Source organism: Pezoporus wallicus, unplaced genomic scaffold (genome assembly GCF_028554395.1).
Source record: "Pezoporus wallicus isolate ANWC-B61680 ecotype Strahan unplaced genomic scaffold, APGP_CSIRO_Pwel_v1 contig_593, whole genome shotgun sequence".
NCBI classification, from domain to species: domain Eukaryota; kingdom Metazoa; phylum Chordata; class Aves; order Psittaciformes; family Psittacidae; genus Pezoporus; species Pezoporus wallicus.
In genome coordinates, this window is record NW_026642342.1 from 2,256,551 (window position 1) to 2,283,210 (window position 26,660).

At 42.2% G+C, this 26,660-nt stretch overlaps 1 protein-coding gene across 2 annotated transcripts in view; it reads right to left on the reverse strand.

Moving 5' to 3' along the window:
- Nucleotides 1-26,660, reverse strand: part of PAK2 (p21 (RAC1) activated kinase 2) — a 39,988-nt gene that overhangs the window by 13,016 nt on the left and 312 nt on the right. Inside the window, exons 1-4 of one of the 2 annotated variants that reach the window (XM_057429021.1) lie at nt 14,317-14,412; nt 6,884-7,094; nt 766-866; nt 100-250 (exon numbers count right to left, since the gene is read on the reverse strand). In XM_057429021.1, the coding sequence (XP_057285004.1) occupies nt 100-250; nt 766-866; nt 6,884-7,070 (439 nt within the window). In that variant the 5' untranslated portion in view covers nt 7,071-7,094; nt 14,317-14,412. Of the gene's footprint in view, nt 1-99; nt 251-765; nt 867-6,883; nt 7,095-14,316; nt 14,413-26,660 lie in introns of those variants that run through there. The other variant, XM_057429020.1, reaches the window with a different exon arrangement.

Consider the following 26,660-nt stretch of genomic DNA (forward strand, 5'->3'; position numbering starts at 1 on the left):
CAAGTATTTTTTCCTATTGAAAAGTTTGCTCTTTCAGTGTTTGAATTCGATTTATTATTCTCTGTACTCCAATATGTCTTACACACACTTGGATCTCACCTGGAGCAGAAAAACTCAGGTACTTCTGTTTTGCTGTGTCTTTGGAGTCATAGAATTTCAGCACATCTAGTACCGCTTGGGGGTTTTTCTTCTGTTCTAGCTTTGTGATATTTGAGGTCTGAAGCAACCGAGCCCATTGCTCTGGCATTCCCTGAAAAAAATAGGCTATTTAAAGCATACTTCTAACATTTTAAAGATTTTTCAGAAATAGAACAATTGTTTTCCTCTATAAAAAGCATAACACATTGAGCTTTAAACACCTTAACAAGTAGGATGGGGTTTTAATGGGGAGCACATATGTCCATAGGTCACACAACGCAAAACACCATGTCAACACGATGACACCTCTTTTAGGTGTATGAAGCCAGATGTGAGGAACAGGAACACAAAACCACTCAACAGAACAAGTGTTACCCACTAATGAAAGTGGGCTAAAAAGGGTTTCTCAGGGAAGGCTCTCCCAGGTGACCCAACTCATCAGATACGACATTTACACTGCAGAAGCATTAACAGAACACAGACTCTTTACTCTGCATGCTGTACAAATACACAGTAAAATTATTTCTTTGATAAAAGCAAAGACTTTATTGTAAAACATCACAATGACTTCACTAAAGCCCTGACTCACAGCTGTTTTCTGAGCAACTCCAAGGCGGGTATACTTACAGTGAACTCTCCAGTAACAGCATCAAAACCAACATGGATGGTGTGCTCAAAATCTGATGGTGGGGAGATTTCTGGCCTTTCCTTTTCCTTCTTCTTGCTTCCTGAAAAAGATATTCAAAGATCTACTGAGCAAAGACTTAAAGTACTATTGTCTCCACTTAATATAATCAATCCAAGCATTACAACAATTAGGATGAATGTAACATTATTCTTTATAATGGATGGAAGCATTTAAAGATGCAGCACAGTTGGTGTTTTCAAGTGGATACAGACTTCATGTAAGAATCAACATCTTGTTTCATTCAAGTAATTTATAACATGGTAGCCAGGATATAAAGAGATTAAGAGCACCAGAGTGCAAAGAGCTCTGTTGAGTGTATGAAATTTAAACATATGAAATGTTTACAATGCAAAAGAGAATATTTTAATATGGATTACAAACACCACTGAAGACAAGTTCAGTTCAACCTCAAGTTCACCCTAAAGACAGTTAAAACTCAGCTGCCTCACTGCTGCAATTCAAGGTAATTAATGCAAACTAGGACTTCCTGTGATGAAGATAAGAATTTATAGCCTCGGAGCAATTACCTAATTTCAATTAAAGGAGGTAGGGGGGAGCAAGCATACTAAGTACCAAAAGCAGGAACAGATAATGAGAAGGACGGTGTGCTCAATCCAACTTAGATTCAATTAAATTCAGAAGATGTTTTATAATGCTTGGGGCTTGGTTGGGGCTTTATTTTTTTTTCCTGACAAAGAGAAAATAAATAAAACTGAAAGACAATTTGTAGTTAACTCTAAATGTAAAATATACCATTCTGTTCCCTTTACTCAAAAGGGATTTGGAGTTAAATTGGAAGGTTTCAGGAATATGTTTTATTGTTCTGGCAAAAAAGCCTGAGCCCTGCTTTCTTTCTCTGCCAGAGCAGAGAAGTATACTTGCTGTTTGCTGTCCAGGTAGAAAGATGATGCTCAGGGCCTCATCTCACAGTCCTCTGCCGAAAGGCAGAGCTCTGGCAGCGAGCTCTACAACGTGTCTAACCTGATACCAGGAAAACTGCATATGTAATCCCGGGAATGCCTGTGGGCTTGCAAAACATATAGCTGAATCAGCTGCGCTTATTCTAGTGTGCATGAAGCCGGCAGGAATGCCATACTGCTCCCAAAAGGAAAGCAACACACTATTTTGCAGCCTAAAAGGTTTTTTTGCTTTGCTTTTACATTCACCTGCAAAATGAAAGTAACATGGTTTTGGTACATAAAGCGCAGCTAAAACAGCACCCTCTGTTACAACATGTTCCTGCATATAGCAGGAGTTCCTGCATATAGCAGAATACCACAGAATCACAGAACTGTCAGGGCTGGAAGTGACCTCTCATCTAGTCCAGCTCCCCAACATGGGACAAGCATAGATTGTGCTGCTCAGAGCCAGAGAATCTGTCTGAAATTCCCTCACGTTGGCGGGAGGGGAAGGACAAGGAACAGAACACAATACATACAAATGAAAAGCCATGTGGGCTATCTCCAGCTGAACAATGCAGTGGAAAGACGCTGCTATTATAAACAGGATATCTTTAATATGGCTGCACAGGTCAGAGCCAAAAAGCAAATGGACTGTCAAATGTTCCCATTAACACTGTTAAGCCGCCATAGGACAGAATAAACTTGCTTATGTGAAAACCTTTAAGGAAAGTACTGTTTCTCCCCAGTCTTTTGCATCTGTTTATGCGAAAACAAGGAAGATGGGATATTCCCCAGAAGACTCCTATTAAGGAGCACTTGACATGTAGGGAACAGGAGCTGGTACTCAGACCCTCAGAAGTGCTGTGCAAAAAAACCCACTCCTAAAAACACATAGATCTTACTGGTAGCCTAGGCAAGGAGACTAAAATTCACTCCTCTGCCCACAGGAACAGCAGAGCAGCATTTCAAATGAACATAAGCAGTGAGCTTCAATCAAGAGCAAGTCCCTGGAGTCCTGAGTTGGCAGAACACACTCAAGGGCTCTGTGAACAAGGCCACCATGAGGCCACACTGCTTTTCAATCTCTGATTATATCTGCAACACAGTTAGGTACTTAAATGGGAATCCTGTTATTACAGGGCAACACTAGTTTCAAATGTCAAGTGAATCTAAGATGTGGTCCCTCAGCTGTGCAGAGAAAGCAGCATGAAGTCCCCCTGTTCCTGGGAAGAGGAAGCCACAGGTCCTTCATAAGGATCTGGCAAATTGGAGAATTGCCCTGATGAAGTATCTCAAACTGGACTTTTCCCCAACTGAAGCGACAGGCGCTCTACATGGCATCACCCAAGGTACTTCACACACCCTCCTACATCACAAACCCATCCTCAAGTACACCTCACTTCCCACCAGCCACCCTTCGTACATAAGGCACGAAACACAGGTGTTTCTCAACAGCCTGGATGTAGTAGTTAGATGACTCCAAATGGTACACTTTGAGTTACTGAGCTGCAGCTGAAACCACAACAAAAATTGCCCTGAGCCAGCAGGGCAGAGCATGTTCCATGCGTGATCCCTGGTCCTGGGTAATGCCCCACAGCACCTCCTCTAGTAAGTTCTGCTTGAAGACAAGCATTTCTTGGTTTAGGGGACTATTTTAAAGCTTTTCAAACACAAACAAGTTCATTTGACTGGCAAATTAATGGCAATTAAGTACTCTACTAAAAGATGACTATCACTTCATTTATCCTAAGCAGTGAAACTATGGGGAAAACCCCTCCATGACTAGGTCATTAAATAATCCCTTCAAACTCTTATGATTATGTCAAAGAACCCCAGACTGGCTTGGGTTGGAAGGGACCTTGAAGCTCATCCAGTTCCAACCCCCTGCCATGGGCAGGGACACCTTTCACTAGACCATGTTGCTTCAAGCCCTGTCCAACCTGGCCTTGAACACTGCCAGGGATGGGGCAGCCACAACTTCTCTGGGCACCCTGTGCAGTGCCTCACCACCCTCACAGGGAAGAACTTCTTCCCAGTGTCAAACCTGAACTTCCCCTCTGTCAGTTTAAAGCCACTTCCCCTTGTCCTGTTCCTACAGACCCTTGTCAAAAGCCCCTCTCCAGGTTTCTCGCAGCTCCATGAGGCACTGGAAGCTGCTCTAAGGTCTCCCTGGAGCCTTCTCCAGGCTGAACCAGCCTGGAGCTCTCACAGCCTGTCTCCATAGCAGAGGTGCTTCAGCCCTCGCAGCATCTTCGTGACCTCCTCTGGACTAGCTTCAGCACAGAACTAGCTCACACCTGGGGCAGAGACTGTGCATTTTCTCAACCTCACCATCTGCAGTGAGTCATCCCCCAGGACCACTGACTCCCCAGTGCCACCTTCTAAGCTAGAGAAAGCTGCCAAGAGAGGACAGAGAGGGCCAAAGCTGGCCAGGAAGGACCTTGCAAAATCATACAGACAGATCTACAGAACAAAGCCAAACATTACCCAGCAACAGGTCTGTGGTGGCATTGTACATCTCCTGGTAAAGCATCCCTTCAGATTCTGAAAAGGAGAATTTATCATTCCGGTAGGAATTTGTTAACATTTACACTGGCTGGAGAAATATTTCCCATGAAAAAAATTCTGTCTCAGGTTGACAGATTATTTTGCATATAGTTCCAACATATTTTTAAAATCCAAGCAGTAAATTAGCATTTCTGTAAAGAATCACACATTCTAAAGATTCCCAGCAACAGAATTTTTTTTTCCTCAAATGCATTTAAATGGGCATTTCTGGTAAGGGTGCTCAGTCATGCTAATGAACAGAACAACTAACTTCTGACTGCTGTTTTAGTGCCAGAAAATCACTGTGCCCATTTCCATTCTGCTTACATCTTGCTGACAGTTTTGCAGTCTTGAGAGACAAAACCACTTCTTTAAACGCTTACATTACTCCTGCAGCAGGTCACCCAATCCACCATGTTTAATCCAGATTAAAAAAATGCCACTTTCAGATAGTTTCTTTAAACTAAGTAATTCAATTACCATTTTTCCTAACCACTACTGCCATGCAGTAAAACCTCCTTTTTTCCAACCTGCCTTTAATGTAAAGGACATTACTTTAAATACTTTTTTAACATTTAGAAAACATAAACTGACACTATTTTCTCTAAAAAGTGTTTTACTCTGCAGAATTTATTTTCTCCATTTTTAGTGTGCATCACTAAATGGAAGTAGTACACAGACATCTGCTAAACAAGTATGCAGATCAACATCCGTAACTCTGATACATGTCAGCATTTACCAGAGTGGTCTGAATAAGCTTTAGTAAAGCACTTTAGCAAAGCAATTTCAGATGAGCAAATACAACTTCAGACAAGTCTTCAATTGCCTCCCTGGCCATTTCAGCAATGAACAAACCCACCCTCAAGATGGAAAGAGGAAACGTTCAAGGAGAAGTAAAGACACTGTGAAATGTCACAGAGCTCTCCAACTGCGCTACAGCCACTTGCATTCATAATTCATTTCACAACACAAACAAGTCTTACATAGTATTACTAATTCAGAGCAAGAAAAAGCTTCCTTTACGTGGGGTTTATGTTCCACTTCATCATATCCCCAACTGTAACAAAAGGGTTACAAACTGTCTGATGAATAATCCAATCCAACAGCCTTATGACAAGTGTCAGATCAGTTCATAAGCTGTTCTCCTAGCCTGAAGATGGCAGATGTGATCCTTCCACAAGATTTCCTTGCAACACTCACCATGAGAATTTCAAGGCACTTCCTCCCATGACCAGTGACATAATGATAAAACACCAGTTTCTGCAGTATTGAAGGGCTAAGTCAGAACCTGGTCCAGACACATGGCACTACACCAAGCTGACAGCACCCAGATTCATCACCTTTACCAGCCACAGGGGCCTGGAGTCTCTCTTTGGGGTGCTTCCACCAACCTGTAGTAGCTTCTCATGTTCTCCTTACAGATTTATCTCCTTAAGGTTTTACCCATGTCAGTAAAAACACCACTACTTCTACTGATGAAATCCAGCCACCGACAGTTATTTCACAGTAAGTGACCTTGTGAAATAACTATTCTGCTTCCAAAAACTACACTGGTCAAATCCTTCCATCCTCCAAAAAGGAAAGCACACCCGCTGTCAAAAGCGGAAAACTCTGCCAGATCATGAAAAGCCTGACCTTCTGAATACAGGGAAGCCTCCAGCATTTGTCTCCTGTGTGAGGCATGGCTGCAGAAGAACTGCTCATACAGCTAAGCAAGAGTAAATTCCAGCCCTTGGGAAAATACTGAGCCAAGAGAATACATAACCAGAGGAGCAGAGTCTCCTGAAACAGTCAAACCTGTGCCAGCATGACTGAACCAGTCTGCCCAGCACATCAGCAACATCAGGCTTGTACACCACTGCAACAGTTTTACCATACCAGATGTTAGAAGATATTTCTATCTATTCACTATTTTGTTCTACATGGATACAGACATCCTGGAGAACCAGGATCAGGACTCTTAATGCTGTATATACATTCATCATATAGAAAAGAGGATAGAAACAAAGCACAAACACAGTCCAGTTTCATTACAGTCATTTTTTCTCAGAAATAATCCTTGCTTACAGCATTCCAGATTTTTCCATTAGTAATTATTCCTAATGGTACAGTGACAGAGACTTAATTTCTCAATTCTCCTTCAAACACAGTGCACGCTCGCTACTATTTCTTTATTACCGTTTTTTCTCCTCAAGGTACCACATAAATAGTCATCAACATGAAGCAACTTCCCAAAACAGTTTAAACTAAAAACCTGCATTTAGTGTAGCGAAATGGTAAGTGATCTGACACCCAGGAATCACAAACATTTATCAGGGTTGTTTAGAAATGCATTACTTTAAACTGGGCAGCAAGCATGAGAAGCAATAGGTGGTGATTTTCCTTTGTGAACTGTTCAATTTTTCTTACTTAGCACTTCATCTTCAAACATCCCAGTGCAAGCAGGAAAAAACACCTCAGTTCACAGAACACGCATATCCAACTTTCAACCCTTCCTCCAATCCCCTGCACTTGGCCAGGCTGGATCCAAATGTCTGAAGCACTACCAAAACTTACAAGAAGAGTAAAGGAATACAACTAGTAACCTTGAAAAATAGAGGAATCTCACCTTTTTCAGTGATAAAGAATATGGAGATGATTTTATTCCTAGGTTTTCTCTCTTCTGGTACAGAGGGCAGCGGTTTCAAACTGTGGTTGGCAGACAACTGGTCTTTACCCCCTGCAGTGACGATAGCACTGCTCATCCGGACAGGAGGAGCTGGTGGCTTGTCTTCCACTTCTCCGTTGACAGACATGGTTCCCAATAGCTAGTGAAAGCACTGAAAGAGAAATATTTGTTTTAACTTAAGAAGGGAACATAGAATACATAAATGTATAATTTCTTCGGCTGGACAACAGGGAAAGGAGGTATAATTCAACTCTGAAGAACTCAGTAAGCACTGCACTGGCAGACACTGATGTGGGATCAGGGATGGGGCAGCCACAGCTTCTTTAGGCACCCTGTGCCAGGGCCTCAGCACCCTCACAGGGAAGATTTTTTCTCTAATATTTAATCCCAATCTCCCCTCTGTCAGGTTAAAGCCATTCCCCCTTGTCCTGTCTGTCCCTAAAGGTCCTTGACCGAAGCCTCTCTCCAGGTTTCTTGTAGCCCCTTTAGGCACTGGAAGCTGCATTACGGTCTCCCTGGAGCCTTGTCCAGGCTGAACAAGCCCAGCTCTCTCAGTCTGTCTCAGAACAGAGCTGCTCCAGTCCTCAGAGCATCCCCGTGGCTTCCTCTGGACTTGCTCCAACAGCTCCATGTCCCTCTTGTGCTGGAGGCCCCACATGACACAAAGCAAGAGGTTTATGTCATGAATCATAGAATAGTTAGGGTTGGAAAGGACCTTAAGATCATCTAGTTCCAACCCCCCTGCCATGGGCAGGGACATCTCACACTAAACCATGCCCCTCAAGGCTCTGTCCAACCTGGCCTCAAATACCGCCAGGGATGGAGCATTCCAACCTCCCTGGGCAACCCATTCCAGTGCCTCAGTAAAGAATTTCTTCCTTATATTCAATCTAAACTTCCCCTGTTTAACGCATTATCCCTTGTCCTGTCACTACAGTCCCTAAGGAATAGTCCCTCCCCAGCATCCCTATAGGCCCCCTTTAGACACCAGAAGGCTGCTATGAGGTCTTCATGCAGCCTTCTCTTCTCCAGGCTGAACAGCCCCAACTTTCTCAGCCTACCTTCATACGGCAGGTACTCCTGTCCCCTGATCATCCTCATGGCCCTCCTCTGGACTTGTTCCAACAGTTCCATGTCCTTTTTATGTTGAGGACACCAGAACTGCACACAATACTCCAAGTGAGGTCTCACGAGAGCAGAGAAGAAGGGCTCAAGAACGATTAAAATTATCAACATAAACACCCATGAAAACATAATTTCTGCACAAACACCTTCAGAGGCACAGGCAGCATAAAGTAAAATTCTGGCAGTGCAACTAAAAACTGAACATGTGCTGGTTTCTCCATCTACTTAAAGACCAGTGGGGACCAGCAGTCAAAGCTGTGCAGCACCCACCTAGACAAACGCGCCTTCAAGCCCTCTGCCTGATGATGGACTGATAAATTGACCTGCAACATTCAAACCTAGCTGCAGGGATGCTGTCATGAATCAGACTGTGATTCCCATCCTCTAACAATATTCCCAGTTCACTCAGTAATTGTTCTTTCAGATGTTGCAAGTTATCTACAGGATCTTCTAGATTTTCCAGTACCTACACTGCAATATGGGAAAAAATTTAAGAACCTTGCAATCTAACAGCTGGTGTCAGCACAGGGATTTTAACTCCAAATGCTTCCCTAACGTTACATTTTGTTTAGACAAAATGCATGCAACTTATTTGAGACATACAAATTTCTCATCTGAACCACCAAATGAGATATAGATGGTCATATTAAAGTGGGGCTTATGCTAATATCACAAAAAAGCAGGATACAGGGTACTTACTTATCCAGATGGGAACAAAAAAGAAAGCACTTCTCCTTTTGAACAAAGACATTAAATCAGGCAGCTAAATAAATTGTAGGTAAATAAGCATATCACATAACTTTAACATCAGAATGTTATGCTATGTGAAGAAAGTGACACCATGAGTAGCCCTTTTTTTATCTTTCTAAAATAAGTCCTATTATTTTCTCTGTATTTTTGTACTGCCTGATATTAGCAGGAGCAGGATATAAGGATAAACAACCAACCTGCATATGAAACCAGACAAGAACAGACTTGGCCCTCCAAGCCCATAATAATTCCCTGAAGAGTCAGGAGGAAGAGAAGCTGCAGGGCTGGTAGAGCAGACTGGAGTGGCAGAAAGAGCTCAGGCACCAGCTTCCCACTAAGGGACTGTCTCCATCAACTGCAGTCCAACAAAATCCTTCAAAATCATTAAATCTGTGGTTTAATAAAACCTCAGCTTTTCAGAAAAACTTGAGACATGTGACTGATTTGCTAACTCAAGGTACTATAATTTATGAATAACTGTTTCAAAGACATAAAAATAAAGTGCTAGATCCAAAACTATTTTGCACGAAAGACCATTTCAATGCACAGCAGCTTAGAATTCATAGTTTAAATACACTAGTCCAGCTTCAGTCACAACAAATCACTTAAAGAAACAAAAGTCTGATCCTTCAGTCATCCTCAGAAGTTAAAAATCAATCATTTTGTTCAGGTTCTAATACAAACAGCTAGTCTCTTTCTGACAGCTGAGTGAAGAAAAGAGCAGTTCCCCTCTCCTTTATCCCTTCCTTGTCTTCATTATGCAGGGAAAGTTTCCACAGCATCAGGAAGTACTTTTGAAATTGCTGTGGAGGTTTGGCATTATGGCCAGTGACTGGAGGTGGGATTAAAGAAGGGGAAAAAGAAAGAGGAGTGCAAATACCCCCTGAAGCTCCTTTTCAGCTCTCTCCCACAAAGAGAAAAAGGAGGCTGTTTATTTAACAGCAGCTAGGCATAATCTCTCTTGCACCATCGTCCTCGTGGCTGCCTTGCTGAATCATGGCTTGCACAAGGAATTGGAAAGACATGGGAAATTTTCCTTTTTTTCCAGAGCCTGCCAGGAGTCTGTACAGTGGCAAAGCAGATGTCAGGTTCATGTTTCTCTGACAGAATCAGACTATACAATAGTGGGGTGTTTTGGGGGTTTCTTTAGCTTGGTTGAAAGACATTTACTAAAATGGTTAACTTTGAGCAACCTCATACGGTATGCTGAATCATGAAGAAAGAGGACAGAAGCGACAAAGGTAACATACGGAAGATGGGAATAACAGGGGAAAGGGTTCACTTTCATCTTTGCCAGTGAAGACAATGCCAGTAATAATAACGCATTCAAGCACACCAGGAACTCCCCCACAATCACTGATTGTGCTACATTTAATTACAACAGCTAGAAAGTAATGGAATGAACCATAGAGACAAGCTGTGAATCTGCAAACAATACTTAACTATTGACTTCAGGCAGATTCATTCCCACCACAGGACAGTGCTGCAACCCATTACACTCACAAAAAAGTCACAAAAACACCTAAAAGCTTTTCTCCCAACAGTTCTGCTGATTACTCCACAAAATACACTCACAGGTATCACCACTATAGACCATAAGGCTCCAAATCTCAGTCCTCATCTCCAGTATATGACACTACTCTCAATAGCTGTCCCTTCCCTTCTGACAAAGGTTTCTTGCCCGGCACTGATGCGGCAGAAATGGAAATACTCTCTTCATCCTCAGCAGCCTGAGCCACCACTATAACATGAACTGCAGCAGCTGAAGAGCAAATGCATCCTCTCCTCTGCTGCAGAGGCAGCAGCAAGTGACATCCTAAACTCACTCACCACCACCGCTGGGAAACCTGCAGCCAGGTTGCTCAGAAGTGCAACACTTCTCTTTCCACCTCTGCCCAGCGAGGCTGAGGCAATACAAGCACAGGGAAGCTCCTTGTATAGCTTAACCCACCCTCCTCCTCTCAGCCTCTGAAGAGGCCTGCAGAGATTCTTTTCTACCACAAGGTTCTAGGAGTCAGTTCTGTTGCTCATTAGCTTTCTTTGTTTTGGGGAAGAAAAGGGTCCTATGGCCTATGGCATGCCAAGGTCACAGAAGACAGACATCAGTTCCTGCTACTGTCACTGGGGGGGGGGAAAACACCCAGAAACATAACTCTGACGGTGAATAAAAGCTGGAAAGTGAGAATTTGGCAGCATTTTCAGAAATGCTGATGAACACACACCGCTTCAGCATATTAGTTTGGATGCTCTGGCTTTGATTTAGGTTTTTTTTTTTTTTGGTTGAGTTTTGGGTTTTTTTTCCCCTCAATTCCCCCCTGTGTGAGCACAAAGCTGGGCTGCCTCCTGAAGAACTGCCTAAGTACAGTTCTTATGCTGTTCTGGCTCCCGAAGCCTCCCTCGTGATCGGTATCACGGCTGACAGGCACTCCCATCCCCGCTGAAGCGGAGAGCTTGTTCGGCAGCAGGCTCTACCACCGAGGCCCCTCTGCAGCACAGCACTATTTAGCTCCTCTGACTTCTAAAAATGGACAAACATTTCTCCTCTCAAATTTGTTTTCAGAATGACTAAAGGAAAATAAAACGAAATAGAAGACAATCATTTTCCTATCTGCTATAGTGCACCGTCACAGTTTTCATCGAGCATTTGAACAGATTAAGTTTTAAATATTCATTATACGTGCATACACATCAGTCTTGCAATGCAGCACTGTAAGGCCCCAAGGAGAGGTAAGAAGATGGTACCATCTGTCAAATGCAACAGACTGTGTAGAAAGTTCTCATAAGTTGAATTTGTCTTCTTAAGATGTTGAAATAAATGTACTTGAGGAGTTGAGGCTGCATCTGTATCTCACTGCTTAGGATCTGATGCAGAAGTAAATTAGACTACTGCTTGGAAAACAGAACAAAACAAAGCAAAAAGCCCCCCCCCCCCCCAAAAAAAAAGAAATCAAGCTCAGAGCTGTTTGATAACATGTATGCACATACATTCCTACTCCTGGCACACATCCTGGGGCTTTACACCACCACTAAGTAACAAATCTCTGAGGAGCCAGAACTAAGTCAGTGAAATAAATCTAATCCTCTGTGTATATATACCCTGACAGGAGGCTCACAGAGCTGCAAACTGAACTCGGTTCTGCTTACTGCAGGTAAAAATTACTCAACTCATTTACTATCAGCAATATAACACAGAAGGAGGCACACGCACATCAAATTTAAGCCTCTTTTGCAGGGCTGACCAGAAAGCACAAGTGACAGATTTCAGGCTAACACTAACGCATTAAGAAACATAACCACCTGGCTTTTGAAACCATAATACTTGATGCACCACTGCGGCTGCAGGACCTTATTGAGACACTACGTCTACTGCTGCAAGGAGAACTGCAAATCATTTGAGCCACAGACACTGTGCTTGAAACCAACACAACCTGGAGAATAGAAAGCTGTGGAGAGACATGGGAGCAGCTTCCAGTGCCTAAAGGGGCTACAAGAAATCTGGAGAGAGGCTTTTGACAAAGGCAAGTAGCAACATGAGAAGGGCAAAATGGCTTTAAGCTGAAAGAAGGGAGATTTGAATTAAATATTAGAGAAAAATTGTTCCCTGTGAGGGTGCTGAGGTGCTGGCACAGGCTGCCCAGAGAAGCTGTGGCTGCCCCATCCCTGGCAGTGTTCAAGGCCAGGTTGGACAGGGCTTGGAGCAACCTGGTCTAATGGAAGGTGTCCCTGTCCATGGCAGGGGTTTGGAACTGGATGAGTTTTAAGGTTGCTTCCAACACAAACCATTCTATCATTCTACGATTCTAAAACCATTTGTTGTCTGACAGAAGGAATGGAAGGAAAGAACAGAAAAAAGCTCTGAGGGTAAGTGCACCTCCCTGCCCCCACTCTATAAGAGGGCACAAGGGTCGAGTAAAGTGAGTTATCCTCACAACAATCTGCATGCTGGTGGCTGTCATTTGCTGTCTTCCTGCAGAGCCTTATAGGGTGCTTACTGGCAACATTTGTCACACACAAAGAGCAGCATCTGGGACAGCCAGGTCCAGAGCAGAGATAAACAGCAAAGTAGATGTGTCTCACAAACAAATCCCCGGCAGAAGTCAAGTGCACAGAGGCACAGAGTAATTAAGAAACAATACAATAACAGAGCTAGCATGTGATGCTCCAAGAAAAGACCCATGTAACAAGACAGATTAAAGATGATCACATCCCACTCTTGGTTTATATTATAATAATCCTTGTTGAAAGCATCTGGAGGGCTGTAACTAGATGACTTTAATGTCCTTTCTAACCCTAACTATTCTATGATTCTATGATTCCATGATTCCCAGTACATTGACTCCAAGACTCCAGTGGTTTTAGCAGCTGGCTTATCCTCAGCCACTCCACACCACCACCTTTTAATTCCTGAAAAAAACACCTTATTGGAGGAGATGAGACTTGATGCTTCATTAGACATAAGAGAGTCATTAGTTATAAGGAAGTTCTTTACTGTGAGGGTGGTGAGGCACTGGAACAGGTTCCCCAAAGAAGTGATAAACGCTCCATCCCTGGCAGCGTTCAAGGCCAAGTCTGACGGAGCCTTGGGTGACATGGTTTAGTGTGAGGTGTCCCTGCCCATGGCAAGGGGGCTGGAACTAGATGATCTTAAGGTCCTTTTCGACTCTAACTATCCTATGACTATTCTGGAAATGAGGACAAACACAGTGCAGTTTTTAAAATCAGAGGGCTGCTCATTTCACCAGATATTCCCTTTTCTCGGATCAAGCAGGTTTTGGAGCCCAAAAGCAGAATGAACATCTCCATGGGTATTTTTCTTTCCCCCTTTCTCCCACCCCACACCCTTTTCTTTTTGCTCTGAGGCTCCTGTTGAGCAATAGATTTCCTGTGATTAGCTCACTTAGTACTGATTATAGCTCACTTCCTCCCAGGGATTAGCTGAAAGCAGCTTTCTGACAAGTTTTTATTCAGATGGTGCTACCTAGCCACAGCTCACTTCCTGCACCAGCACTAACAGCACGTTAATTCAGCAGCTCATCAACTTGAAATCATTTCACCACTGCACAAAAATTCACTGAACCAGTAAATCTCAGACTGTCTTCTCCATGACAAGCAAAACAAATCCTTTTGGGATATTTTGGTTTCCAATTTAAAGCATTTGGATCCATGAGGTTTATTTAATTGGATCCAAAAAGGAGTTTTCTGGAACAGTTTGAGACTACCTTTAGAGGCTGAAAATACTTACATCGTCATTTCAACTCAGAAAAATTTTGCACAAAAAAACAACCCAGCAGTGGCAGACAAAGAATTACTTTCTCACAGACTTGGCAAATGCAGTCACGTATCTTCTGCCTGCCAAGAAAGGACTTGTGCAAAAGCAGGAACAAGAGTAACCTTGATAATGGCCAGTAAAAGCCAGGAGGATAATCTGTTCCACCTACAGTTATTAAAAACACGTGCAGATGCTGTAATGCAACACGCAGCTCTCAAAGCCTTCCTACCTCTAGGAAGGCAGGCACCAAACTCCACTGGACTTGCTGCAATGTCTCTTTCCAGCTCTAGTGGGTCTCGAAGTATTCAGTCAATGCCAAACCACACGCTTGCAAAAACGAACAGTTATTTTTATTTAACTTTCCTTTATGGGGAAAGGAGAGGAAATTAGACTAACCTAAGATACTCCAAACAAGTACGGTTCTCCCTCATTTACAAACTCAAACAAGATACCCCCTTCAAATGATGCAGTTGAGAAAACAGCTGAAAAATAGAAATAAGAATATCTGAGCCTGTCAAACAGGAATTTTTCATTAGGATTTACAAAGGGATGCACATTAACCAACTGCTCAGCAAGGCCAACACAAACCAACTGCTCAGCAAGGCCAACACACTGACGGAGCCAATAAATGGCCAGCATCTTTTCCCCCCCACAAGATTAATAGCCATAAGCACCAATATACCTCCTTCAATGAGCAAGGTTACAACCATAAAATTTATCAACAAGTCCTTTCTTGCTGTCTTCCCTTTACTGCTACATGTGACAGAGACAAGGCATAATACTCCCACTCTAATGACAGCATAGGAGAACCTCAGTCTCCTGCAGAGTCAGACTAGATGACACACAGAACCTACACAGCTAAATTTTTTCCAATTTACCTTTTCCTGACCCCTCAATTTCCTTGTGATTTTTGCTGAGTCACATAAAAGAAGGGAAAACACAGCACAGAAAAATCACACAAATACATGGGAAAACACAGTACAGAGAAAAGTATCTCCCATTTAATTGACAAGTGAAGAAGAGTAAAAAGCAGAAAGCAAACTATGTTTTGTTCAGAAGAAGGAATAGTCTTTCCACAAATGCAATGAGATGTGCCTACCATGAACCAAGTTACAGAAGACAAATATCATATTCATGGGGTATTTGAAAAGGTTACTAAGGCTTCTAAAGAAAAATATTCCTTGAAGCCATTGCCAAAGTACATTACAACCTAAAGCCATTATTTACTCCTTAAGGCACTTAGTAGATGAGCAAAGTTTTGCACTGAAAACAAACAACTGGTCTGTGAAAATGTCTCTTTCAAAATAAAACCTGATCCCAGTCATCTTCTAAGAAGTGACCAGTGGTGGACATCACCTTCTCATCCCATTGACAGCCAACCCAAACAAGTGTATTTCAGCTATAACTTCTTCACCATCCAATGCCGACAGCTAAGTCATCCTCACCCTGCAGTACAAGCGTGATAAAATACAATTCTCATACCATCACTGATGAAGACAAGTGAAGCAGATTGCACTGCTAAGATGCTGGCAGCCTCCCAAACTGGAAGAGCAGATTCACAAAGCTGGTATACATACAGAAAAAAAAACAACAAGCAAACCGGCAATAACAGAAACCTTGGTAAGGTTTTCTTTCCTCACAGATTTTCAATTTTTGACTTTTAACTCTGTGTGTGTAATTTCTTAATTATCAGCTACATTTTGTGACTAAAGATGACATCAACAGGAAAAGTAAGAAAAAGCTAAAGACAAGCTGTGCAAGAGTCACGGTAAAAGCCCATTAGTGACCAGAAAATTTAAGCAAATTAATGATACTTGACTTCACTGTATACTGTGGCCATCTCTGAGTCTTGTGATACATCACCACTTTCTCCCTTTAAACCACACATAGCAACCAACTCCCACCCGAAGCATCATTTCTGCTTCACAGAATGAATTGGGTACTTCTGAACTGTGGTGGTGTATCTTATCACCACTGAACTAGAAATCTCTTCTCTGCTTTATAACCTCTGAAACAGCTCAAACACAGGCAACAGCACCAGATGGGCCTCAGAAGTGATTTCCCAACTACCCTTATTTCCCACTTTCCAAGTTCGTCAGGAAAACTCACTCAGCAAGGCTACAATGTCATTATCACCAGCTGATTACAGCAACACACAAAAATTCGAGGCCAGGCTGGACGGGGCTTGGAGCAAACCTGCTCTCATGGAAGGTGTCCCTGCCTGTGTCAGGGGGTTAGAACTGGATGACCTTTTAAGTCCCTTCCAACTCAAACCAGTCTGTGATTCTATGAAACGAGGCAGACTGCTGAGCTGAAAGCCGTGGACACCCGTTCCACCTTGCTCCAAGAAGCAGCCCTCTTGCCGTAGAGTGGAGGAGGAATTAAACCAAGAGGGACCCATTTCCACCCTCTGCCGCAGGGTTGTATTAGTTACCGCCTACCAGCTGAATTCAGACCACGCTTCATTTTATACAGCCCACAGCCACAGTTTTCCTTCAACAAACTATTGTGCAATGCTGCATAATGATAACATGTACTCAAAGGTGTTTGAAAAAGCCTATTCAACCTTCAACAAGGAAATTACTTACCCCAGCTCTACCTACCTGAAAACCTGAGTCAACTAAACACAGACAAGAGAGCCTGCAGCATACACATTGCATGCAAATCCATGGTTCAAGGTGTTTGTGCTTACTCATTTTTCACTAACTAGAAGATACTTTTCAGCCTTTATTTTCATGAGCTGAGGTTTTATAAAGATCAAAGGAGAATGGGGAAAAGGGCAAGTACGGAAAGTTTACAAGAAGAAAAACAAAAATGAAGTCTGCATCTCATTGCTGAGAGTCTCTCTTAATTAAAGCTGGCATTTACAGACAGGGAGGGATCACACATTCCAGAGCAAAAGTTATTTGAATAAAGGCTACCCTACACAAGGTACTTATATAGCTTGGTGCACGTCTAACAGGATTCACAATCACCACCCAACAGAGCAATGATAATGATGAAAAAACTGTTCAGGCTACTGGTGCTATGCAGAGGTCAGCAATAGCTTTAACCGAAAGCAAAGGCATTTTTTAACCTCTGGAAATACTACAGGCAGCAGTAAGACAAGGCCGTAGCTTACCCATCCCAAGTAAAGATGCAGGACTAACTGGACAGAGAAGAAACAACACACATTGTATACCAGGATAGCAGAAAAAGGAATAATTCAAGAGTAAGGGATCCATCCGTTCCCCATCACACTGGTAGAGCTGTCAAAGGTCAGCTACAGAAAAAATGAATACTTAGTGAAAAGACAAAGGGAAGAGAAAAATAGCTCCTCCCTCCAGGAAAAAGCTATCTTTTTCATATGCACACAGAATAGAGCTCTTTGTTTCTCTCCAGTGGCTGGCCAAGGCTTACTTCAACTGCACTTAACGCTAGCAGATAGTGGTAACTTTAGCTTAGTTCAACAGCCCTGCAGGCCAAACCCTCAGCTTACTGCAGCACTGTCGAACAGCGCTAGCCTGGCACAGTGGGAATTTCCACAATGGGAAATTCTGCCTCTTTCAAGTCACTTTTCCCAGCCACTTTGTGCACCAGTGGACACCAGTACAGCATTCTGCCGCCTGGATGGTCATAACCACTTGGAACAGTTTACCACTGAACAGACCCAAGCTCAAGATGCTTACTTCTTCATACCCACACTGAATACAAATTTAGCCAGAAAGAGTCTATAAGCATAGCAACAGGTCATTCAAAAAACAACCAAAAACCATGCAGACAATTAGAGATAATTTCTCCTCGTAGAATTATATTCCATTTATGCCATGTGACACAAGGACAATGACTTCTTCAAATACTCAAACTCCTTCATAAGAACAGTTCTGTGCAGCACCCCATTTCTGCATCAGGCAAGTTCACATAAAAACTCACCCATGAAATGAAAGCTTCCATCCACAAGGTCCTCATTAACATGACTACCACTCCAATAAAAAATTAAAACTATTTACTGTAATAGAAATAAGAGATATCCCACTTATCTGAGGGTCTCTAATTCCATAAGAACAGTTCTGTGCAGCACCCCATTTCTGCATCAGGCAAGTTCACATAAAAACTCACCCATGAAATGAAAGCTTCCATCCACAAGGTCCTCATTAACATGACTACCACTCCAATAAAAAATTAAAACTATTTACTGTAATAGAAATAAGAGATATCCCACTTATCTGAGGGTCTCTAATTCCATTTCAAGGGATGCATGATAATCATCTATGGAAAAAAAAGAAACCCACAGAGGAAAGGCATCACTCATGCTGTGCTACCAACACAAGAACTGAAGACCTGCATTACAGCACTACATTAATCTTCAGCACTAGCTGAGCCTTAAATCACAGAAAATGAAAGATGTATCAGTAAAACATTACTCTGTGATAATCCAACTCCTTCATCTGGAGCTACTGCAAAACCAGGCAATTGCAGACAGCAGTTGAAGCAAGTCATTCCAACTTCAAAAAGCCATTTAAGAGAGTCCTTACACTGAAACAGATATCCACTGAGACTGCAGCCAGAACCCTGGGCGAGACACAGACAACCTGACCCAGAACAACAATTTTGTACCTACCAAGGCTTCCTCTTTTTAATTTACAAAACTATTAGCTAATACCAGTGAGTCTGAAAGTATGAACATAACACATTTTTTTTGCAACAAATGAGCATGGAAAACTTACAAATTCTGTGATTATGAAAATTCAAACACAGTGCTTTTTCTTACTAATAAAAAAAAAAAGTTTCCTCTCATAAAATTTCATGCAGCTATGGAAAAGGTTGACCTCAATATAATACCTTTAGAAATGGTCAACTTTCCATGAGTTTTTCATCTAAGGGAAAATTTTCTCAGATCTTTTCAATTCTGTTAAGAAAACAGGAAGCAAATTTCAGTAAGTCATTTCAATAGAGTAAAATAGAGATAAGGATTTCTATTAAACTTGGCAACAAAGAGAGAGCCCACGAAATATCCCTTTGAGCAGTCACTTGCCATCACACTGGTCACTGGAAAATGGCCTATCATCCACCATTGACCAGGTATGTATGAGCACATAGGCAGCAAATGTGAAGCCCAAGAAAAAGCACTGATACTACCAGTACCTCATTTAGGAAATTAAAAACATGAACAAGAGAAAGGGACAATTAAGACCTCAAACATTGAGGTTTACTGACAAGTTATTTGACAAAATGACTAAAACTTTAAGGGTTAGGAAGAGAAAGCTCTTTCAGCAGCATAGGAAACACGATCATTAATCAGAGTGACATGGAGCAAGAGTTACATCTGTTTTCAATCTTGACCAAGATCCTTGAAACAAAGAGATTTCTCCAGTTCAGATGCAATCTTAAATTTAGAAAGCTGGCATCTCATTGTGGCCCATAGGCTTTGAAAGAATAAGGAAGTAAAGTACAACCATCACCCATCACTTCACCAAATAAGACCTGAGAGAAAAGTATTGCCAAAGTACTAGAGCTCCAACCTCTAGTAGTATTGCCGTGGATGTGTTATCATTTAGGTTTATCAGGTACCTTAACATCTTCAATGAGTAATACTCAATCCAGTTTTACCAAGCGTGAGTACGTTTGCTTGTGATGCAAAAAGACTGTAAGACTACCCATCATATACACAACAAGCCAAGGAGAATGAGAGTTATGCCTCTCAGAAGTAAAATATTTTACAAGGCAATAAATATTAATAAGAAGATAAAAGATATCACAACCAGTCACTAGACACACAGCCCTGCTTGTGAAGAGAGCATCCAAACCAGCCATACTGAACTATTCTGAATTCTTATTTTCCATTTCCAACAGCTACCTGGAAAAATAATCTACATAAAAAAAAATCTCAACACTGATCTAGTCTTAAAAAAACCCAAAACACAAAACCAGTACTGCACCACATACATAAAATCACTGCAAATAGGTCTAGAAGGGCTAGAAAGAAAAAGTGGCATTCACAAAAGCAATGAGTCACAGCATTGCCAAGACATACTTTGGTTCCTGTGAAATAATCCTCATCCCACTGCTCTGCCATTTACTTTGCAACATGCCAGCAACAAAAATCAGGAGGAGTTACCTGCATCAATTTCCTGAGTGTGGCTGTCAAGGCCCTCTTTACCACTAAGAATTAATTTGTAAGCTTGGACATTAATATAAAAGAGTCTTAGCATGTTAACACCGGATTAAAATTAACTGTTCCTGTTGCTAAACATCTTTGAAAATCCTGAACTTCACCTGCACCCTTGAGTAGAAAAAGCAAGACAACAGCATAAAAGACTAAGTATTTCACACTTCGTGACGCTGTCTCAACTCTGAAAAATCACACATTTCACATAACTCGTGTTTGTAATAGTGACAGCGAGTATTTCATACATGGAGGTGGGAACATTAGGAACCTATTTTCTATACGATAGAAAATGATGGTAGGATTTCATGACGAAATGTACAAATAAACACTCATTTGGTTACTTTTGTGTTTGATCTGAACTAACATTCCCAAAAGCTCAGAAACATACAAGAAAGGCACAAAGCCAAACACACAACGCTCCAGCTATTACAAACTGGGCCATTAGTGTAAGATCACTGAGCAGAATTTTCAAGTCACGTTTAACATCAGTGATTCCTTTCCCACCAATTTAGTTCCCTAACCCAGATCACCACACTCAGGGATGCAGCAGTGCCAGCTTATCAGAGTGGGTAGAAACAACTGGTTTGGGACTGGGGAGAACAATACCCTCGCCTTTCCCCCTCTAACCCAAACGGCTGTTCTCATGTTTACCTTGGTGTCAAATCAAGCAGCACCGCTATTCCTGGTCTAAATTAGTTGCAGTCAGGTGGACTTAATGTCAAGCACTCAGCTTACTTAATACTAGTATAAAACACTAAATATCTCATGAACAATCAGCCTGTTGACCTAATGTAAGCAAACACAGTGTAACAGCCACCCAAGATCATGCAGGAAGTCAACCAGGTTCAGAAGAAGATTCAGCTAAAATCCAAATGTTTTGAAGTTGCCCAAGCTGATCACTAACCCCACTGCTACATTCCATATTCCTAAACTACGCAACCTGAAAACTAAAATCACATCCTTTATGCCACGTGCGCATTTAGAATAATGTTTCCACGGCCAAAAAGAGCTCTTACAGACATGTACTGAGACTCTGCACTGATGACTGTTCTCACCACTTGGCCCCTTCTCTAGCACCTTCAGGGAGTGTTTGCTATTGGCATTTTAGGCAGCCCGGATCTAGGCTGTCAGACGGATGTGACCTGCCTGTAGCAAGAGAGAGAGATCCTTTCCATGACCTTCTAACTTCCAAAGAGGCCCTTTTCAGCAGCACCTGGAATTGGGCCAGAAATTGTTTTTCCTCAATTCTGACGTGCTGAGTCCTGGCAAAAAGGTCAAAAATACTTAATTCATTGTCTTATAAATTCCTGATCTGTCAAACAGTTTAAAACAGAATTAAAAGTTGAAAGACACTTTTTTTCTCCTTTTACCTTTTCAGCAATGCTTTGGAATTTTAGAAGTTGTTCACTTTAAAGTATTAATTATATTTGTTATTATTTATTAATTATTTAAAGCATTTATTAAAAATAAAGCATTATTTGTTTTCACATCCTAAAGCAGATAATACCCAAACTGAAGTGTATTTCCAGTTCAGTCGCTTCCAATGAGCTATTTCCACAAGAAACTGCCCAGCCAGCTTCTCTCTGAAGCCCGAATTCCCAGAAGACCCCTTTAAATGAGGATGGCCCTTTACAGTAGACAGGCAGTCCAAAAGATACCTGTTAGCTAACATAGTTCTAGAAGGATTGTAAATAAAGAATACAACTTAGAGCATAAAGTATTACATTTGTTTCTAAAATAAACCTCATGCTGTTGGATAAAAGTCTAACTTCACTCATTAGGGAAGCAAGGGGAAAGCCTACATATGCTGACAGTTACATACTCGTGTGGGTACACACTGAGTCAAACATCCAGCACCTAAACAGGAAGCAGAAAACTTGAAATGAAAAAGAAAGAAAAAAGGTTGACTTGGAAACTTTTTAGCGTATTTCCATTCCTTAATGCACCTGCCAGCTGCTCCCATTCTGGTTCACATTATGTTAAATCCCGTTCTTGACATAGTACACCACTTCTAAAATCACACTCACCGTTGCCCTAACACACTGGTTCTTTCCTACAGCTGCTTTTCTTTGAAATGAAACCACAGAATTAGAAAGAATTAAATCTGTCTTATAGAAATAACTCCTTTAGAGATAGGAAATGATTTTTGCTAATTGGCATGAGAGAACAGCCCTGACCAAAGAGTCAAATATATACAGTTGTTGCCAACAGGTAACCACGTGTCTTTCAGGACAACATGAAGTATTTCAGTAGCAAACTCATGCTTTTTAAGCATTCAACTTTGTGCAAATTTGTTAATGCCAGAGCTACACCAACACCAAGGCAGGGCTTAACTTCTCTGGGGAAACAACGACCTATCTATTATATGAAGCACCCAATATTTTCTAGGAGTCTTAAAAATATTATATTTCTCTAATAAGGTGTGTTCAATTAAAACAATTCTAAGCACCAGTAAATTATTAGCAGCTGAAACGAAGATTTTTAAGAGCATTTTGAAATTCATGAACATGTTAGATACATCCATTTTGTACACGTGACAAAAGAAATAAAAAGAAGCATCAGCAATTTCTGAAGTGGTTTAATACACCATAACCTCAGCCTTTCAAAAGCATGAGGAATTCCTTTTGAATTTACAGACAGTGTTTTATCACCCAAAATTTAACAGCACAAATAAAACTCCTGTCAATTTTAAGGCGTGTTCCTAACATGTACATCTCTGCCTGACCTGCCGCGTGAGACACTTTCAAAGCCTGATTAGTCCCCATTCCCAGCTGAGAAAATAGAAGCTGAGAAAATAGTATGATCAACTTAAAAAAACCCTGGCAAATCAGATACAGAATTGAGACCAAATCCAGTGCTTCCAGCTCTTAGCGACAGACACCATCCACTTAATCAGTCAAAATAACAAGCACTAATGTGCGTATTGTCCAACTGAAGTAAGGCACAACTTCAGGTAAAATCATACTTCGAGATCTGGCAAACCTTGAGTGGTGAAGTAAGGCTTGAAGACTTGCATTAACAGAGCTCACTCTACAACTTGCAACATGGGCCCCAGCTAGATAGGTCAGTAGATCTCTTATTTTCACCTGAAAACACATCTCCTTTTACCACCTGCATTTAAACGCAAATAAGAGCTTTCTAAAATCTTACAAGATCACAACCTCAAGACACCATAATTCCTAACAGCAAAGCAAAGTAAAGTAAGAACCCTCAGGTCTTACGGGAACACTGCAGAGTTTCCTTCCTAAAAGGCCTTCAAAATCAGTGCCTTGCCTAACCATTTCTTGCCCTTCGCCACAAGAAAAGTACCCTGGATTCCTTTCCTCTTCCCACCTACTGCCTACCATCCTCCTGCACAAGCATGGCTGCCCTCACACCACACCAAGAGTTCAGAGCTCCCCTCTTGCTCACACACACTTATGTACCTCTTCCCCTATGTCCTTGCTATACCAGAAAGTTGGAGAAAATGCTGATTTTTGCCTAACAAAGCCCTGCAAATACTGAAAGCTTGCAGAAGATGCAGCCTCCTCCATGGTCAAACTGACCTTGCCAAGAGGCAGAATCAACACAGCACCCAGTCAAGCACTGCATTAAGAGGACTGTATTGTTTCTAAGAATGGACCTAGTAGCTCAGCCTGGTATCCATCCAAGTGCTGGGCGCGATTCGTTACCTTTAGCACCACTGCACTTCACACAGCAAGTGGTAAGCTCAGCGTTTATCACATTAAAACTTAACTGAAAATGTACTGTTACTACCACAGCAGGTACAGAAATCTCCTCAAGACAACATTCTGCAATCACAAAGCTCTCTCCAAGTTTTGAGCTAGACAGACAAATTTGATTTAGATTTAAGGAAGGAGGTGCCATCTTGGAAAACTAAATATTGAGCTTGATGCAGCCTTTCCAAACCTCACCCCTAGTCCAAGAGAGTGCCCCTGGTTTCACGAGAACAGAGCAGAACTGATCACGGCAACTACATTTCTAGAAAATGAAGGGAAAGCTCCACAACCACCTTCTTCTGTCAACTCAGCTGCCTTTTCCCAACTGCTAGCATAAACACATTAGGATGCACGCTAATACATGGTGCCTGGCTGCTGCAGACCTTTCCTTCCCCTTGCTCACCCCATCACCTTGCCTCTGCTATCTATTCCTAGATGTTTTGGTGAGTCAACTCACTTTCGAAGCTTTCTGCCTGCATCCCAATTTCTGACCTCAGGACTTGCATCTCTGCTGGTGTTATCACTGGGCCTGGCCATCTCTGTAACTAAGGGGTTGTTTTCAGAACAAATAGCTTTTTCTTTGTTGTAACTGCTACACGGACATGTCAATAGATGTGCGTGTTGTAAGAAACAAGAATATACTGGCATAAAACTCACAGGGAAGCTTCCAGGGCCTTAGAAACCTCCAAATGCAGAAAACAGATAAAATGTAAATGGAAAAAAAAAAACCCCACACAGTAAATGAGAAAAAAAAAACAAAACAAGAAACAACCAAAACCCAAACAACAACCAAAACCAAATGACTGATGCAAGGACTCTGAAGCAGAAGCATCTTTTGTTACTAAAACACAGACCTAGATTCAGATCCCCACAACTTTTCAGATCACCACAAGAACAAAAATCTGCAGCATCAATACCCTTAACACTTACTTTGAAGTTGTTGAGAAACCAAAGGTGCTTGAGTAACTTTTTTCCTTAAACACAACTGAAAGGTTCAGTTTAACACCACAAGCACACACGAGTTTTTAAAAGGATGCATTTTAAAACAAGCACAGGATGTGACCTACCATATACAGGCAAAGCCTTTACCCATCCATTCCAGCATCCATCCCAGAGAGGGAATACAAGCAGGTGCCTCGGGAAAGAAGCTCCCCCACAGTTGGCCGAAGGTCCAATATCTAACTGCACAAGCTTCATCCCAGTAAATCAGCCTGTGACACACTGCCATGCTTGTCACATACCTCAGATCCACCAAAATACATTGTACTGTGCTAAAAAGTGCAAGATATATCCACAGAGGCATTATTCCCCATTTAACAGCCCATCAGTTTTGTTGTAAAAACTACGTCAGCACATCCAACTTTAACAACACAGATTTGTTACTTGTTCTCAAACATTTTTGTTCCGGCCTGAAGAACTGAAATATCCAACCAGTGAAGTTTAGAGTAAAGATTTTCCTTCCTTTAAAATACTACTCAGCCAATTTTTTTAAATGCTATTATTTTAAAGATTCTACTCAACAACTCGTAACACAAAGGCTTTGCCTTTTTACATTTCTATGTTGCTTCTATTTCAGCCCATTAGTCCGTAAGAACGAAATCACTGATTCATCAGTTCTCTAGTAACATTAAAACTGCAACAGCTCATTTGGCTACACATGGGTATTTCTTAGCCTGCCTCCACAGTATCTCTGCAAGTTAAATCACTTCTATCTCCTAAATGAAGGAGCTAGTCCCCATTTTTTTTATGGGGGTACCATTCCAGAGCTCACATTGTGAGGACACTCCATACTGCAAGGTGGGTCCTAGACTTCCGCAAGAGCAGCTCCCTTTTTTCCAAGTATAAAAAAAAGACAGAAAAGAGATAGAAATAAGAAAAATTAAAACCCCCACAATATGCTGTGTTTCAATTGCACCTAACTTGCTTTTATTGCAAGATCTCCAAAATAACAAATATTAAAATGCTGCAGTATCTGCACTGTCTTCACTCACCGTAAGGCAGCAGATGAACCAACCGGTTTGTTTCGGCTACAGGCAAAGTGCAAGACTGCTCCTTGAAAGCCAGCTGGTGAACTCTCTACTCCCAAACAAACCTTTGGGCAGCTGCTCCCACGTACCAGGCTAAAATCAACTTTGATTTCAGCTGCTCCCCGAAGAGCCTCCCATTAAACAACTAAATCATCCTGCACGGCTTTGACTGAATAAATGCCAAAAGCGGTAACAAAAATAAAGCAGAAAACACAGGGAGGAGAAAAAACCAAGCAGGTGTGGTGCACAAAGAGCAACAGCTTTGTAACTGGAACGAAAAGACTTGGCCTAATGGCAATCCAGGTACCAGAGCAAAGACAAGTGATCCATCCAGCAACCTGCAGTGCCCGCATAGCCTGCACTCGCTGCACGGGACGGGTAGGGCTCTGCACTCCGCTTCGCTACTTAAACAACACAATTCTTTCCGTAAGGACTTGTAACAGCAACACCCGAACCGCTGCTTCCCCACAAGCACGAACAGCCCCCACCCAGGCGGCGAGTCCCCTCGGGGCCGGCTCCTGGGGGCGGGTGGCCGAGGCGGGGGCCACCGCGGTCCGCAGGAAGCCGGGGCCGATCTCCGGTCCCGCACCGCCGCCCTGCTGAAGCCAGACCAGGCGAGGCGCTCTCGGCCCGGCCGCCCTCGGTGCCTGGCGCGGCAGGGACAGCGGCCCCGCGCTGC